At 36.1% G+C, this 17,027-nt stretch overlaps 1 protein-coding gene across 2 annotated transcripts; it reads left to right on the forward strand.

Moving 5' to 3' along the window:
• The first annotated feature begins 125 nt into the window (after positions 1-125).
• Positions 126-16,479, forward strand: LOC135615616 (cyclin-T1-3-like). 2 transcript variants are annotated; one of them, XM_065114393.1, is made up of 7 exons: positions 126-392; positions 4,698-5,026; positions 8,341-8,422; positions 12,187-12,321; positions 13,254-13,429; positions 13,513-13,664; positions 14,921-16,479. In XM_065114393.1, the coding sequence occupies exons 2-7, from the start codon at positions 4,800-4,802 to the stop codon at positions 15,943-15,945; spliced, it is 1,797 nt and encodes a 598-aa protein (XP_064970465.1). In that variant the 5' UTR covers positions 126-392; positions 4,698-4,799; the 3' UTR covers positions 15,946-16,479. The 2 variants fall into 2 exon arrangements, with proteins under 2 accessions (XP_064970465.1, XP_064970466.1); XM_065114394.1 differs by lacking the exons at positions 126-392; positions 8,341-8,422 and having other exon boundaries at positions 4,887-5,026.
• Positions 16,480-17,027: the final 548 nt, after the last annotated feature.

Below are 17,027 nucleotides of genomic sequence, written 5' to 3' on the forward strand. Positions count from 1 at the left end.
GACCTCGCGCAGACCGGCACCCGAACCGAGCTTGACCCGCGCTTAAGTGGCGCCTTACTGCGAAAACCTGGTTTGATTCAGTCAACTAATGATTGCATATATAGAGCCCGCACTACCTAACTGAGCGAGCCCGACCGATCGAGCCCTAATTCTCCGTCGCAGTTGCTCTCCGCCGCCGGCTGACCGACGGACTGTCCGCCCCGACCGATCGATCCGACCCAGCCTCTGCTCTCCTTCGCCTGCCTCAGCTCTCCTCCGCCTCCTGCCACAGATACAGCAACGGAACCGACCCACCCGCGGCTGCTCTCCGCTGGACTCATCGCCGCATCTGCTGTTGTCGCCGGTTCTTCGCCGCCTCTCTGCCATCCCCGCCTGCCGCCAGAGACAGCACCGTATTGCCTCTCTCTATTCCTTCGCTGCTTCCATTCTTCCCTTTTTCCAGTTATCTCATGAAGTTTAGGGTTTGAAAATCTGTTAATTCTTTATTTTACTTTTTAGAAAATACTCATGGAGTACGAAGGCCAAGAACCTTTTTTTCCTTTGATCTAGCTTTTGTAAATTGAAGAAAATTTCTTTTTATCTGCTCTTATTTTGTTGTGAAGCAGTTAGGCCCTAAAGCATGCCCTATGAGGGCGTCATCCTTGTCGAGCCCTAGACAAGGGTTTTTCGGCCATCAATAGGAGTTTTAGCCCTACCTAAAGGCTGCTCAGCTTTCTACAGTAGTTGATTAGTTGGTTGGTCTTGATAAAGGCTGGATTGCTCATTGCAAGGGTAGGTCCAAACAAGGCGCTGGCTCAGATGATGTTCAAAAGACTCCAATTTAAATGAGCGTAGTGAGAGGCCAGTTGTATTTCTAGTTAGTATGGGAGTTTTAAGTTTCTTTCTCTAGTGATTTCTATTCAGGGTTTCTTCATTATTTTATCTATCCTTATTTTTTAGGGTGTTTTAGAGTCTTATTTTTGTATTCTTGATGCTAAATAGTTCTATTTGGATATATATATAAGGTTAGATAAGTTCTTGGGTTATTAGGAGTTTTATTCTCAAATGTTTAAATTGGAATTTTGGGGTGATCAGGTTTGCTATGTAAGAGGTTTTTCTCACCAAGCCTTTTAATGAGCTCTATATATATGACTTATTCTAAACCCAAAAGATTATCGTTAGGGTATCTCTATTTTCTGCTGAATGTTAGTGCCAATTGGATTCATAGGATAAGATTTGGATTTTGATGACATTAAGAAGCTAGCTATACTTATAGTTAGAACAGAAGTTCATTTGATATTTCTATTTCTAGTGATTGTTTTATGGTTTTCATCATTATTGTAACTTTTATTTTTATGGTTTTTTTGTTTAATTTTGTGTCTTATAAATGATAAAGAGTTCTATTTTGAGTTAGTAGGAATTTTGTTTTGAAATATCTAAGTGCAGCATCCTAAAAGATAATCTTTTTTTTTTCACAAAACCTTTAATTAGCTATAGGTATGACATTGTGAGCATGAGGTTGTGGTTCTGGTTATTATCCCTTTATACTGCTTAATATTGATGTCAATTAAATTAGTAGTCTTTGTTCTCCCTCCTGTTATCTTCTGGAGGAATTTTTTCCATGAAGAGTTGTTCCTATCATATTTCTTTTATGTCTGTTATTATAATTTGTCATCTTCTGTTAATTGTGATCTATAACAATAGATGGTTGAAGTTGTAGAAATAAAAAAATTATGATGGTGACATAAAGTATTAAACTGATAAGAACGATTATTTATCAATATTCTCCCACTCGTTGTTGGTTGATATAAAGGTTCACAATTTCGATTGGTTCAAGACAGTACAATTAATAGTTGGTTCAATTGCTGTTTGGTTCAGGGATTATTGATAAAGTGCCGTAACAAGGCTGGTACAAGTGTACTAGTTTGTTTCTGAGGTGTACCAAATGGTATACATGATTTATCGATTGTACTGGTTGGTAATGGTCATATTTTGGTCATTTCAACCCGTCTAACTGTTGGAGCCTCTTTTTGGGTGTTTAAACACATCCTCTTCACCCTCCTCTCCTCTTATCTCACTCTCACTCACCCTCTTTGTTAGTCTCATTCTCAACTTCAATCTCTTGCTTTGGGTAAAAGGCTTATATTCTTCTCTATTTGCCTTCAAAAACATTGGTTGTTGTTGACTTGTATTCAAAGAGTCAAGATGGTGCATGGACCGAGTAGTATTTCACTCATGCCAACTAGAATTCAGATCATGAAGCATGAGGATCCACACAATTTGTTTGTGGTCACAAAGATAAGGGGAAGGGCAAGCAATGGATGATCTTTCTCAGATGCGATAGAGCTTGCCCAATGTTGACAAAAGCACCTATTCAACTTATTCTCAACTTTCCTAGTACTATAGTGGATATCATGACCAACAGAAGCATGGTGGAAATGGGTCATTTTTCTCTATTAAATACACAACAGTAGAGTAGTGATGATAATCACAACTTCACTCCATCCTCCATAGTCATAGCAACCACAATCATACTTGCCATAAGAGCGATGACGCAATGATAATTGCTACCACGGTATTGCATTAATGGCACATTGTATATCAGTATCAAACATTGTGGGAGTAATTTGTTGCATGGGTCTACATACACAACAGGTCAATAAATAGTCTCATCTCGTCGAGGTCATTGATCTAGTGATCGTTGACTCATGTTATTCATTTTGGTGGTAGGAGCAATACAACGACGTTAATCTCGGGTATTGGACCCATCCTAGATGTATTGGTACAAGTCCGAGCAAGTATGTCTTTGTTTTACATCACATCTCCTATACTTTTTCAAACCTCAATAGAAATACCATTATGTCCTGCACTCTAAGCTATTGACTTCACTAACTCTATTTTTATGAACAAATCTATGATTATTAAATCTACCACTATTATCTATCATTAAAGTTATTATTTGTGAAATGTTCATTAAATGATTTATAAAAATAATTTCTTCATCTTTCCTTAAATTTGTTATCATTAACAAGTATTATTTGATAATCATTTTTAATACATCTAATGTTACCTAAGTTTTTACACTTTCTTTTCCTAGCTTTAACAATTCAACATTTTTTTTTTCCTATGTTATTTCAATATATTATAAAAATTATCATAAGTTTTATATCTTGCCATACTAACGGTTCTTTTAGTCGCTTATTTAGATTTTAAATATCTTTTAAATTTTTCCTATTTTTGCAATTTTACCATTCTTTAAAGCATGGTATGCAATTTCGAATGGTACCGCCCGGAATGAGCGGTACGTATCGGTCTGACAGCATACCGGTACGCGGACCACTCGCTACTGGACAGACTGTGCTACGGTGCTATCGTGCTGTACTATAGCAGTGCTACAGTGCTACAGTAAGAGGAAATCTCTCGGTAAATCCTGGTGTACCGCTCGGTATGCCTTGGTGTACCGCTCGGTGCGCTGGTACCGTACCATACCGAGCCAACCTCAAAACATCGGTACGGTACGATATTGCATACCTTGCTTTAAAGTATGATCTTTTATTGATAATTGCTTTTTGAACACTAACTTTCTATTGACTTAACACCTCTACCTTTAGTTTTACCAAGAATCTCCATTGTTAAACACCTAATTATGTTAGCTATCATACTCCAAATAATATTAATATTATCCTCGTCTAAGATCCAAACCGTCTATCTTTAGATTCTATTCTTAGAAATCCTTACATTATTATCTTTAAAAATTCTACCATCTAATCCTATTAAAATTTTTTACTTTTTTTTATTTTTTACAACAAATATCTAATACCATTAATCTATATTAATATCCTCACATTATGTGGTAAAAGAACTTAATTTAATTTTTTGATTCATTCTCTAATAAGCTTATTACAATCTTATGGCCTCTTTTGTATAGGCCTAAGTACAAGAAGAAAAGAAAAAAAAATAAGGAAGAAAACATAATCAAATAAATTATATTTTGAATTCTTTGTAGAAAGATTAATTTTTAGATTCGACTTGGCATAACTTTGTTGTTGGTTCTTAATAGTCTTCCTTTCTTGTAGTTGGATAATTTTTTTTCCTTTTTCTTCAGTTACTTTAATTTTTCTTTATAATTAATATTGAAAATAAAATAGGAAATGTTCTAGATGTTGCCAGTCGGCCCAGTCCCTAAACTAATAATTAAAAAAAAAAAATCTAAAGATGTCCTGCAGCAAATGGTGCCTTGCACGGCGACTTTTGAGGCGAGGCCTGAGCACCTTTTGATGACACTGTATTCAGCTGGTATTGAAATCATCTTAATATGACCATCATGTGGTTTTCAGGCTTAGGATGGTAGCTGTGAGAAATTGGAGCGATATTATCTGAGAAAAAGTTACTACAACATATCATATGATGTAGTGTGTGGCTTTACATTGGATGTTAGATGAAAATATAATCTGAGAGGGGCTTATTGTAGCATATCATCTGATGATGTTATGTGGCTCATAGAAATCAGGTTCCTGCTTGTTCTTAGAGTGCTGAGTTGGCAGCATATGTTGGATTCAATTGCTTCTCTAAGCTTTTAACATTGATGTGGAACCATTGAAGGCCATATGTATATGCATAGATTCATATGCTGGAACTTAAATTTCTTTATTATGCAAATGTTGCACAAGAAATTGTTGTACTCTTTGATTTTTTTGACACTGTTTCTCATTGTGCAGAATACTGCTGTTGCATTTGTTCATATAGTCAGCTTTATCAGATATATTTAATTCGAAAGCAGGTCAACTTTTAGAGTGACTTACGTGGATACCATAATTCATATGGCTGGGGATCCTTCACATCATGAATTGGTGGAGATTAGTCCCTACAGGTTCTCCCATGACAGCCATGAAGAAGATAAGTTGCCTGGAGCTACTTGGTATTTAAGTCGTAGGGATATTGAAGAGAACTCTCCATCTAGGAGAGATGGCATTGATCTCAAGAAAGAAACTTATCTTCGGAAGTCTTATTGCACATTTTTGCAAGATCTAGGCATGAGACTAAAAGTGTAAGTGTTTCTTTACTCATTCATTTTATGTAATCACATGTCTGGATCTGTCTTGCATCTTTCTTGTAAAACCATGATGTGCCTCTTACAGTATGTCCAAATTACCTAATATAATTTATTAAAAGTAGATTTTTTCTTTATCTGTTATATTGTTACTTAGTTTTCAGAAAAGTGTGCTTTAATAAATCTATGATTTATTTGCTATACCTCCTGTGTAAGAATTATGCTTCTGCTTTTAAATCTTTTTCAAATTTCTAGTTATCTTAAAGTGTTCCTTTAATTTGAACTAAAAGCACATATATTTTTATACCACTTTGTTTATGTCATATGGAGTTAAAAGGAAAAGAAATGTTAGGTGAAGGTGACATTGATAACTAAATAATGCTTCGAGAATATGATATCATGTCTTCATTATAAAGACAAATGTGGTGGCTGTCAGTCTTTGCAAAATCTGGTGAAAATTTTAAATTCTTAATAAGCAGTAAGTCATAGAATAAGATGGGTTTATATAGATCTTTAAAGAATGAGGTTTCATCTATTGCATCTTGTATCTTAAAATGGCTATAAAGTCATTTCATTAATGGTGTCATCTTTTACTAAGATTGATGATGTCAGACAAGTTCATAACTAGCATAGAAAATATATATCTTTTTGGAATAGAGGAAGGAAAAGAGAGAAGGGAAAGATAATAATGTCTTAAAGATTGATTCTCAAGAATGAAGGTCTTCCACCTCTGCACGAGTCACACCATTATGGCATCACACAGCTCAGATATTGTGGAATATTGTGGGAGTACTTCCATTAACTGTCTGATTCTTTCATGTCTAGTTAATCAAGCTAGTTCTAAACATGATATTTCTGCTTAGTCTTTATAATCATATCTCATATAATATCTTGTTGATCAAGCTTTTGTGTGACAGATTTGCTTTTAGTTTTACTAGTTGATAGGATATACCTTTCTATTAGTATTAAAAAATTTTAAGCATACCCCATGGACTTACCCGATAGGAACTCTTACCAGTATAGACTCTGGTTGGAAAAAAATATTATTATTGTAAGAATTGCTGTTGAGGGAAAATCAATTAGTTTCTTTGAATAAGAAACAAAGTTGTGACTTCTCTCCTTTATTCTCCTTTCTCTTTGTTTCCCCTAATTCTTTCTTTCAGTTCTAAATTTATTTTTAACTCAAATCAGCATAGATTTAACCTTGTGCCGAAATTTTCTCTTAAGATAAGGTGAACTGCAGCAGTTTTTTTTCCCCCGAAGTTGCTAGAAGATGGATCTCTTAGTTCTGAACGTTGCAAGAGTTTGCTTGCAGATTGAAGACTACTTGCATCATATCTATTTGGTGAAAGTCTCACCATTTGACTAAAAAATGCTGCTTCTGACATGCTGTGATCCTCTGGAGTGCTGTTGGAGCTGAACAGCCCTGAAAAACATCAAATCTATTCTACTGCTTTTGTAGACTGCACCACATGGAAGTGGAAAGAAAGAGAGGAGGAGGAGGAGGAAGGGTGTGGACCAAGCTGCCCTTTTATAGAAGATTTATTTTTACAAGTAACTTAATGAAAAATGTTTCTGAGTATAGAGTCACTATGTTAAGACTAGGAATTAACTGGTTCAGTATGTGTTTGTTTACTGGCACATATTGCAAAACGTATTTTAAAGATTTGAATATACATGGTGTTCTGGAGGCAGATGCCCCGGTTTGTGCCATTGACTGGGTGGAACGAGAGCCATGCCTGAAGTTATCCCCATAGTCATATGCAAGTGTATGAAAGACTAAAGCTAACTTGGACAAGTAGTTTATGTGGCAAATGCAATTAAGAAAATGATTGATGAATGAAGGGAACATATTTTGGTAATATTATATAGAAAGAAAAAGGAATTAAATGAAGTTGCAAAAATAATGAGGATATGGCTTATGAAGCAAGTATATTACTATGTAGGAAGTTATTGATTAAGATGATTTAATGCAAGGCAATTTTACTTAATGTGAAAGGGTCAATTATAGAACTTATTTGTTTAATATTATTGATTGATGACAGTAGAATTTAACTTTAGTTCCTACAAGTGTTCTATCAACTGGAATTAAGACTCAGTATTTGAAGTCGAGTTTTAGTTATAATTGGAAAGATGTGATAGGTACTTTTTATACACAATTTGTGGTATCTTGAATATGTTGTACAACAGAATGCAGGGATCGAATGATGTGTTAACCATAAAACTGGGTTGGATAAAATGGAGAGAAATCTTTGGGTGTTCTCTGAATGCTGAGTACTCATATTACAAGGAATCTGGACAGCCATAATGTCATCACTAATTTATGGGCTAGAAACCTTAGCTATATCCAAAATGCTACAGTATGGGGATGATGAGATGAATATAAGGAGTTTCCATTGAAAAGATCAAATGACAGACAATTATATCCCCAAGCACTTGGTTACTACTACTCTAGGAACAAATGAAGGAGTTAATGAAGGTTGTGTGGACGTGTAAAGCAAATATGTAAATGCAATTGTAATATGGAGTGGGTTGATTTTAATTTGGAGCAGGGATTTCAGTTTTGCTCGGACTGTTTCGTGTCAACCGGTATCTGCTGGTCAGGCATAAATCTAGACATGGACCACCTCTTTTAATGTAGTCTGGTTTGTTTCTTTTTTTTTTTTCTTTTTTAGCAAGCAATGGATGGTTTTGAGGGCTTTTTGTTTAAAAGGCCTCATGCCTTTTAGGTCTTGTGACTCACAAGGCCATCTCCCTCTCTGCATTATCGCTCTACAGCTGCCTGCTGCATGCCTCCTCTCCAGTACTTATCCTTATCCTCATCTTCCTTGTCCACTGCCACCTTCTTTCCTTCTCCTTTCTTTTTTTTGTCTTCTTGCACTTCCTTCTTCCTTCCACTGCCTCCCCTCTCACTGTAGAATGAACCACAGTACATGCTATCGTACGATAAGTCGGTATGTTTGAATGGGTCATTAACTGTTATGGGTCAAGAATCCAAAGTTTCTTTCCTTGATTTGGAGGAATTTTGAGGGAGAGAAGAAGACAATATAAAGAGTCGGTTTAGAAACAATAATAAGATATTAACACAATTTAACTAATGACAAATAAATCCTAGTCTCAGTGATGGATATGGAGCCATGTAAACATTCCTATATATCTTGGTAATGGTTCCTGCTTGTTCTTTTTTACATGTTTCTTATTAGGGTCTTGTGGGAAAACTTTGATAAAAAGTTTTTAGCTTCTATTGCAGTATTTTTCTGTCTTATTCTTGTCATTAGAATTGAGAATTAAGCTTAAACATTTCTGTGCAGACCGCAAGTAACAATAGCTACTGCAATTGTATTCTGTCACCGTTTTTTTCTTCGCCAATCACATGCAAAAAATGATAGGAGAGTAAGTATTACTTGCCTTATTTGGACCCATCATTATATATGCTTTTCATATTTAAAATAGTAACTGGTGGATCATTTTTTTCTTTCATTTGTGGTAGACTATCAACTCATGAACTTTTCATACCTTGTGCAGTACATGATCTTAAATTCAGACTGCATGGATTTCAGAACTTCTTTTATCTAAATGCAAAACTAATAGTTATCTCTTTTTTTTTTTAAGTCAGTTAGTAATATACAATTTTGTTTGTAGAGAAGTTACCCTATTTTGTAATAGTAGTGAAAGTTGCCAGTCCTAGAGATTACTTATATATAATAAATTTTTCTGCTAGTACTTGTAACTGCTTTTAGTCCATTCTATTTATGTCAGAAATGTTTATTCTTATTGCAAGCTCATAGAGATGTCTACTTCTGCATAGACATTTTAGCAACTTAGTACAAGAGCATGTTTTTATTTGTTACATTGCTGTGTCCCATTGTGAAATGTGATGCTTCAGTTCACAGCCACTAACTGGAAAATGAAATTGGAATGATCAAGGATATCTTGACCAGATATAAACAGCTTTTAACCTGTTGTCCAAAGAAAATAGTTGAATTGAAGATGCAGGTTGTATTTTTTCCCCTTTTTGGGGTCAAGATTGTGATTGGATGCTCCAGAGTATACTTGTTTCCCATACTGAGCCTGAGATTCTTCTGGGTTTCATATACACCTCTTTGTAACCAAGTTTATGTGATTAGTAATAGATACTTTTTATTTACCATACTAGTTATAAAGTATTAATGTAGCTAATTTTATATGGCATCCCAAGGTTTTAAGTGCTGCCAGATCATATAGGATATATACTGGTGCTTTGAACCAAAAGCCCTGCACAGCCTGACACTTCATATTCTGTTGATGGCTGGTGCAGTTTGCACCTTTGCCAGCAACTTAACTCTGGAATATCTTGATCCTTACATGGGACTCATGTAATATCCACAAAGAACAGAAAATGAAAACTATATAAAACAATCGAATCGACAGCAACTATTGCTACTACTACTGATAATCTTCAATGTTTTGGTGTTTCAAATAATTGACCATTGAGGTACAACCAAAATATTTACCTTTCTTAGTCCTCTCTTTGACAATAATTGGGGAACTTTACTCCAGCAGTTATAATCTTTCTGATATATTGCAGTATGTTATAATTCATCTCGTCAGGCTTCAATCCATCTTCGAAGTCCTAACCTCAGGACATTGAGTGCTGAATGGTGTTTGGGCTAATAACTTGATGGATAGCTCAATTTGGGCTAATAACTTAATGGATAGCTTGCTTTAGGCTAATAGCTAAATAACAAATGGGATTCTACTGGTATTGAGTCTAACTGGACCATGACCCCTGTTTTGAGATTTATTAATGGGTTGACATGTTAATTTTAGGTGATACACTTGCACAATAGTGAAAATGAATCTTTATGTTTTCTTACCCTATATTTGTGATTGAACTTGTGCAAACTGGATTGCCTCATTATTCAGTCTGCCAATTGATTCTTGAATATTTCTTTTCTATTTTAGACTCTCTTTTCTTGAATGATGGTTCACTGTGAGGTTCCCTTTGATGCTTAGACTCACTATCCTCAGCTATGCCCATGTGAACACGAAATTTATGATGGTATAAATCTGCCTCTGCTGTGATTGGAATTATTCGATCAAGTGTCAACCTGCCTTGTTTGAGAACTGGCTGGATTCAACTAATTTGGGCCAAAATTGTCTGATCCTTTACTGACAAAGAATGAGAGTCACCCTGTCTCATATAAGAATTGGCAGTATTCATCTATTCTAGGCCAAAAACAGCTGATCCTTAATGACAAAGATTGAGCAATAAGCAATGACAATGGCTGGCCCTTGGTACGAATGTTGTTAAGGGGCTAGGTGTTATAAAACACCAAGAATCCTTATCACTTGAGGCTTTAGGAGTTCATCTGTGCAAAACAATAAACTTATCTTCCAAAAAAAAAGAAATATATTAAGGATAAAGGTAATTATAAATAGCAACTTCAATCAAAATATGACTTTGATATCATTGTATCAGAGTAGGAGCTTGTTGCCTTTCTTAAAAAATATTTTACCTTTTGGAGTTTTGTGGCAAAATATGTAATAACATTAGGGTTGTAATTCCACTTAAGATCCTTGTTGATGCTTCTTGGTGATGATTCCTCTGACATATACCTACAATTATCATTATATCGGGAATGTAGTTTTGAATTGTTTTTGTTAAATTGATTAATTAAGCCATGTGGAGAGAAGACAGAAGGCAAGAGAAAATGGGAGAGAGAGCATAATAGAGGTAGCAGAGGGAGGAGAGAAGAGAGGTGAAAGATGAGTGATTAGCACCTCAACTGATTTGCTAGCCTATGGAACGCCTCATCCAGTGTCCACTGAGAAGCATGGGATCTCACCTAGGTTTTCTGGGCTCAAACAAGAAGGAAAAGAGGATAGTAGTAGTAACTCAGACCTCTATTGTGCCACCACCAGTGTTGCTTTTCATAGCCACTGCTGTCATCATTTTGTGTTATCGCCACGCCTAAGCTGTCCAGCTTTGAAATAGATAGAGCAACAGAAGGATTAAGGATTTTGGAGAGGTGAGAGAATGGCGATGAGCGCAATTAATCTGGACATTGTTTAAATAGAATTTGAAACCCATGGAGGGAGGATGCACTGATACCAAATTTGTAGCATCTTTATCATAACTTAATCAAAGAGAGAAAAAAAAAGATAGTAGAAGAAGAGAACAGAAGAACATGACAGAAGAGGTGGAAAAGATAGAGGAGAAACAAAGATACTACTGAAATTAAAATGTTGTCAGCTTTAAATAATCTTGAGAGTAATTTAATTTTCCTCACAAGTATAAAACAAAGTTTATAATTAAAAACATTAAAAATATATGATATTTAAATATATTAACGTTTTATATTTTAATTTAATCCCAGACACTTGTACTGAATCTAGACTCTCTTGATCATAGCCTTGTATATTTGATTATAACTAAGAGGACAAGTTTTGGAGCTGCTGTACAGTGCTCCTTTACAACCTAGCTGACCTTGACTTATGAAAATTGTTTCTTCATTTGTAGAGAGGTAAAATTGTGCACTTGATCCATCTGAAACCCTACGCTGGTAGGTGCCTCTTTGTGCTGGGCTGTGCTTTTTTATCTTGTCAATACAACACAATGATGAATGATCCATGTTCGCACTTCACATGTGTATTGGAATCCAGACATTCTATCAGATTCCTCTATGATTGAGATATGCTAAGCTTTGATCACATGAACAAAACAGTGGATCTCATACATCAAATATTTTGTATTACACCAGCATGTCATTAAATGATGTGATCAGTCTCTTGATACTTTTCACTACCAATGTCACTCTGACCTTCCCCACAATATACAAAAACCAATTGACATCCGAAGTAAAAGAGCATGCATCAGTGTGACGATTACTGTGCTAGCTGCTGTATGGCATGTGCACTTGTAATGAAAATCATTTCTTTGCTTGAACCAATTGTGTTGATTCTTGTGTATGCAATTAGTAGATTTTAAGCTGGTTGATTCTTTTTAGTTTCTTGTAGCTTGTTGGGGAATCATTCTTATTTTTAACTTATAGTTATTTGTTAGTACAAACTTTTTACCAAGTAAATGCACCTTTCTTTCCACTTCTTGTTAGTGGTGAACTTTGGGTCATCTATCTTTCTGAATCTTAATCTTTCATGTTCATGATGTTTTTCAGACCATTGCTACTGTTTGCATGTTTTTGGCGGGAAAGGTGGAAGAAACTCCTCGACCATTGAAGGACGTCATTCTCGTTTCTTATGAGATTATGCATAAAAAGGATCCTGCTGCAGTCCAAAGAATCAAACAGAGGGTAAGACTGGTGATCTCTAGTACTTAAAATTAACTCCTCCCTTTCATTTTGTTAATTGTTATTCTTTGTAGATGTGTTAGGTGCCCATTATTGGTATGTTCACTCTCTGCAGATTGTTTTGTTGTTTTTCTTGTAAATATCAAATTATCAACTTTTGAGATTCTGCATCGGTAAATTGATATCTGGTCTTCTTGGATTAATTATGCATAACACAACAATTAGTAAGTTCCTTCAGACTTTTTTTTATTCAATTGTCTTGGCTTTTAAAATTTTAAATTTTGAAGGCTTTTACCGCTTGTATGTCAATAAACATCAACTTCTTGAAGTTATAAGAAAGTAGCCTTCCAATATTTTGATAACACACTTCTTGTGTGTTTTCCTCCACTCGATTCTTATTACTGGAAGTTATAGATATCTGATAGTTCTCTTTTTCACCATAAGAAATTTAGAATACTTAAAATGATGTGTTTTTACCAAAGAAAATAAGTGTTTATCTTATAAAAGAGAACTAATGATAAGAAGGGAAAACTTCCCATTTTGCAATCTGTTCTGCACTAATGCTGACTATCATGGCAGTTTATTTAGGAAAAATTTGTATCTTTATTGAACTTCATCGCATATAAGGTATTTAAGATCTTAGAAAATACATTCATGAGAGGTTAATTTGAGGTTTGTCCGTGCAGTGGCTGAGATTTGATTGTATTTCGATAAATAATATGGCTCAAATTAACCAGTTATTCTATTGGGGCATGTTTATTTCTCATTTTTTAGCATTTGTAGTTAGAGAATTACATTTAGAACTACTGTTTCATATCGACATGGCTTTACAATATTTATGTATGTATGTATGTGTTGTCATTTTCCCTCTTACACTTTACGAGGATTGTCATGATAACTTGTATTCTAACTTCATCCAATATTATCATATGCAGGAAGTATATGAACAGCAGAAAGAACTGATTTTACTTGGGGAACGGTTGGTACTTGCAACTCTTGGTTTTGACTTAAATGTGCAGCATCCATACAAGCCTCTTGTTGAAGCAATAAAGAAGTTTAAGATAGCTCAAAATGCCCTTGCACAAGTTGCTTGGAATTTTGTCAATGATGGGTATGAAAAACTACCATTTTTTCTGCTTTCCAGTCTTACTTTCAGTAATGTGTATTTACTACACACTGGAAAGGGCCATGCAGGCTTCGTACTTCACTTTGCCTGCAATTTAAGCCCCATCATATAGCTGCTGGTGCCATCTTCCTGGCTGCCAAGTTTCTAAAAGTAAAGCTTCCTTCAGATGGTGAGAAGGTATGGTGGCAGGAATTTGATGTTACTCCTCGACAGTTGGAAGGTATTGTCTGATTAGATTTTCTATAGATAGGATTGATAGTGACATCTTTGCCCCTTTCCTGTCCAATTATAAGATAAGATTATTTGGATTGAAGCTATTGCTGTGCTAATTAAATAAGTATTCAAGAATTTTCATTGTTTGGTATTGGAGTGCTAGCTACGTGTTCTTGACTGTTGAAAATCTAGTGTAGTTTGAGGTCAATTTGCTTTAATGCAGTTACTATATGTATCAAGAGGGTCTGCTCCTGTTACTATGTTGTTTGTTGCAGCATTATTTTCTGGAGATATGTCCAATTGGCATAAAAAGCTTGTTTTCAGCTCCTGAACCTAAGACCTTGGCTTTTTTTTTTTTTTTACTATGAGTAGGACATCATATGGATAGAGTAGCCAACGTGAAAACACCATTTGAACAAACACATGAAATAAGGTGCTTGTTCATGGACATCTTTTCTTTGTGTGTTTTTATAAGATGATATTCCCCGTTTTTGTCTTTTTTTTTTTTTCTTGTGCGGGTTCTACATCTTTGTGTGTGTATATGCGTCTGTTCTTCAATAGTCTCTTGTTTCAATTGGGTGCCTTGTTTTGTTTGACTAGTAAAATGTCAGACTGCTTTTTTGCAGTAGTTAGCTTCTATCCCTTTTTTTTTTGCATTGACTGATGGCAATTACCAAGGATTTAAGTTTTGGTTCGAGAACCGTATTGGTCCTTGGCCAGACTAGTTTGGGTCCAGTACATACTAGCCTACTAGATGGGACACTGGCATACTGGTTGACACAGACCAAAGAGAAAGAGGTGGAGAAGCCAGGAGGAAGAGAATTATCGGAGATGGTGGAAGGTGGCAAAGTGAGGAAATGGGCGACGGTGGCAAAGTGAGGAAATGTGCGACAGTGGCAAAGCAGCTTGTGGTGCATCAAGAGAGAATCAGGAGAGGAGCATGGGAGGAAAATAAACTAAAAGAAAAGCTGTCTATGTCAAATCAAAAAATGGAAAAAATCTAAACCTGGTTTTGAACGAAACTAGTGCACTCAGACTGGTACATACCAGGCGGTCTGAACCAGTCTGACCAGTTCTTTGTTCTAGTTTGTGAGAACACTCAGCTAGCTGGCTCATTAGTTGAACCGGTCTGACCACATTCTGCCTTTTTCCATTTTAATTTATTGTTTGTATTGTCTACTGTAATGAATTAGTTCTTTTTCCTGATTTTCTTTTATATATTTTCTTAATATTGCCTTAATTTTCAGATTTGTCTTCTTTCAGAGATTAGCAACCAAATGTTGGAACTTTATGAGCAAAACCGTCCGGCACCAACAGCCCATGGAAATGAAACTGAAGGTAGTTCTGCCAGTGGAGCTAATCACCGAGCTCCTGCAAAAGCTCCTGTTGAGCTCGAGGAGCCTACCACACAAAGTGGGTATTCTCAGGTGTCAAAAAATGCTACCCTGCAAAGTACTGGCCCAGCAAGCTCATCTACTCTTTCTCTGCCTGAACAATTTCACTCGGATAAGCTTAGTGGGAACCGCAGTGTTTTGCATGCTGATGGTAATGAACATGCACGGCATGAGCCTAGACCTGGAACTTCTGATAATAAAGTGGAAGGAAAGGATTGGTGGCATCATGAACTAGTGAACAATCCAGAAACCACTGGCAGCAGATCACATTATGGGCCCGAACAAGAAGTAGAAGAGCTTGCAATTCCTGCAACAGATGGCATGGCTGAAACAAAAGAAAGGATTCCTGTCTATAATGAAGGTTCTAAAGTTCACTCTCCCATGATGGCTGCTATGAAAAAGATCGACAAGGACAAGGTGAAGGCTGCTTTGGAGAAAAGGAGAAAATCTCGAGCTGATATTGCCAAAAAAGTGGATCTGTTGGATGAAGATGACCTCATTGAGAGGGAGTTGGAACATGGTGTTGAATTGGCAGTTGAGGATGAGAGAAACAAACTGAAGAGTCATAGCTGGTCCAAACCTACTTACCGACAGGAACCAGACCATATAATTGAGAATGGCTACCATGGGGCTGAGAAGGCAATGGAGAATGCCGAAGAAGGGGAGCTATCAGTGGATAGTCAGGATATTCAGTCACTGGAGACTGGCAACCAGAAAAGAAAAGCAGTTAGTCCCCCAGGTAGACATTTCAGTGCGAAGGATGTGTATGACTTACCACATTATCATGCATCTTCCTCGAAGAGCCAGGAGACTTATGATGATTTTCGTCCGTCAGGAAGATTTGATCGTGCTGATAGGGATCATAAGAAGCTCAGACAGGAAAATCAGGTATGATGTGCAGGAATGGTTGCTGGAAGAGACACTTCATCAATCTTGTTCTTTCAGAAAACCTTTTCCCGAAACAAGCTCCTCAGAGGATAGTTCGCCCAATTATGATTTTGCATCATGCTGCTGCAGTTTAGCCAAATTATCCGTGTGGTGCTTGTGGGCATGTTGGAGAACTCAAAATAATATTTCTTCAGGTAAATTAATGCAGTGAACCTGCACTGCAAATGTTTAAACTTTACAAATCCCTGATGTGTTTTAGGGTAAGGCTGTGGAGATAATGTGGCTTAATGGATTGTTTAGTTAAGGAAGAACTATGGCAACGACGAGAAACATCTGAGTGTTAATCTAATTTTGCTGGAATATTTATTGAAGTTTCTTTACATATCCATAAATGTTAAGAGTTCTGGTTCAAGCACTCATGTAGTTGTAAACCCGGGAGACATGCCATTTTCTAGCCTGGATTTCCTCTATACTGTTGTAAAATATTTATTCCTGTTCATGGGTTAGTTCTATGTAGAAACTTGTCTCTTGAGGTCATCACTTTCCATGTGTTCCTCTTGTGGGTGAACTATAAAGAGGATATGGTGGTACGTCTTTCCCATGTTGATGTGGTGGAGAAACATCTTTCATATCTTTGTGTATGTACACTTCTGGTCCAGTACATTCTCTTTTCCTACAACTTTGATCATTAGGATTATTTTGTGTGAAAGGTTTTCATGCCTGAGCTATGGATGTTGCGATAGATGCAATTATATATATATATATATATATTTTTTTTTTTATCAGTTATATGTCTGTATAAACAGCTAAAGTGACCTGTACTTGATCAGTTGCACTATCTGGTTTTGTTGATGCCTGATCTATGCTTAATCTGAATGTACTAGTTTTATATTATTTTGCCAAGGGGTACAGACACTGTTTATGAGGTAGTCAGAGCTGAATCATGCAATTATTTTCGGGGATTTTCTCACATCTAAACTCCCAACTGAGCTAGTAACCAGTTATAAATCTCATGCTTACAGGTCATTGTTTGATGTGTACCAGTCATCTTGGCTTTTAGTTTACTGAATTGGTGAGTTTTTACTTAC

The sequence above is a fragment of the Musa acuminata genome, chromosome BXJ2-6 (assembly GCF_036884655.1).
Source record: "Musa acuminata AAA Group cultivar baxijiao chromosome BXJ2-6, Cavendish_Baxijiao_AAA, whole genome shotgun sequence".
NCBI classification, from domain to species: Eukaryota; Viridiplantae; Streptophyta; class Magnoliopsida; order Zingiberales; family Musaceae; genus Musa; species Musa acuminata.

Bases quoted from the DNA above. Each gene is read 5' to 3' on its own strand.
- LOC135615616 (XM_065114393.1), top strand. From the start codon at position 4,800: ATGGCTGGGGATCCTTCACATCATGAATTGGTGGAGATTAGTCCCTAC. The intron at 8,423-12,186 runs GTAAGTATTACT...GATGTTTTTCAG, and splicing joins ATGCAAAAAATGATAGGAGA to ACCATTGCTACTGTTTGCAT. The intron at 12,322-13,253 runs GTAAGACTGGTG...TATCATATGCAG, and splicing joins TCCAAAGAATCAAACAGAGG to GAAGTATATGAACAGCAGAA.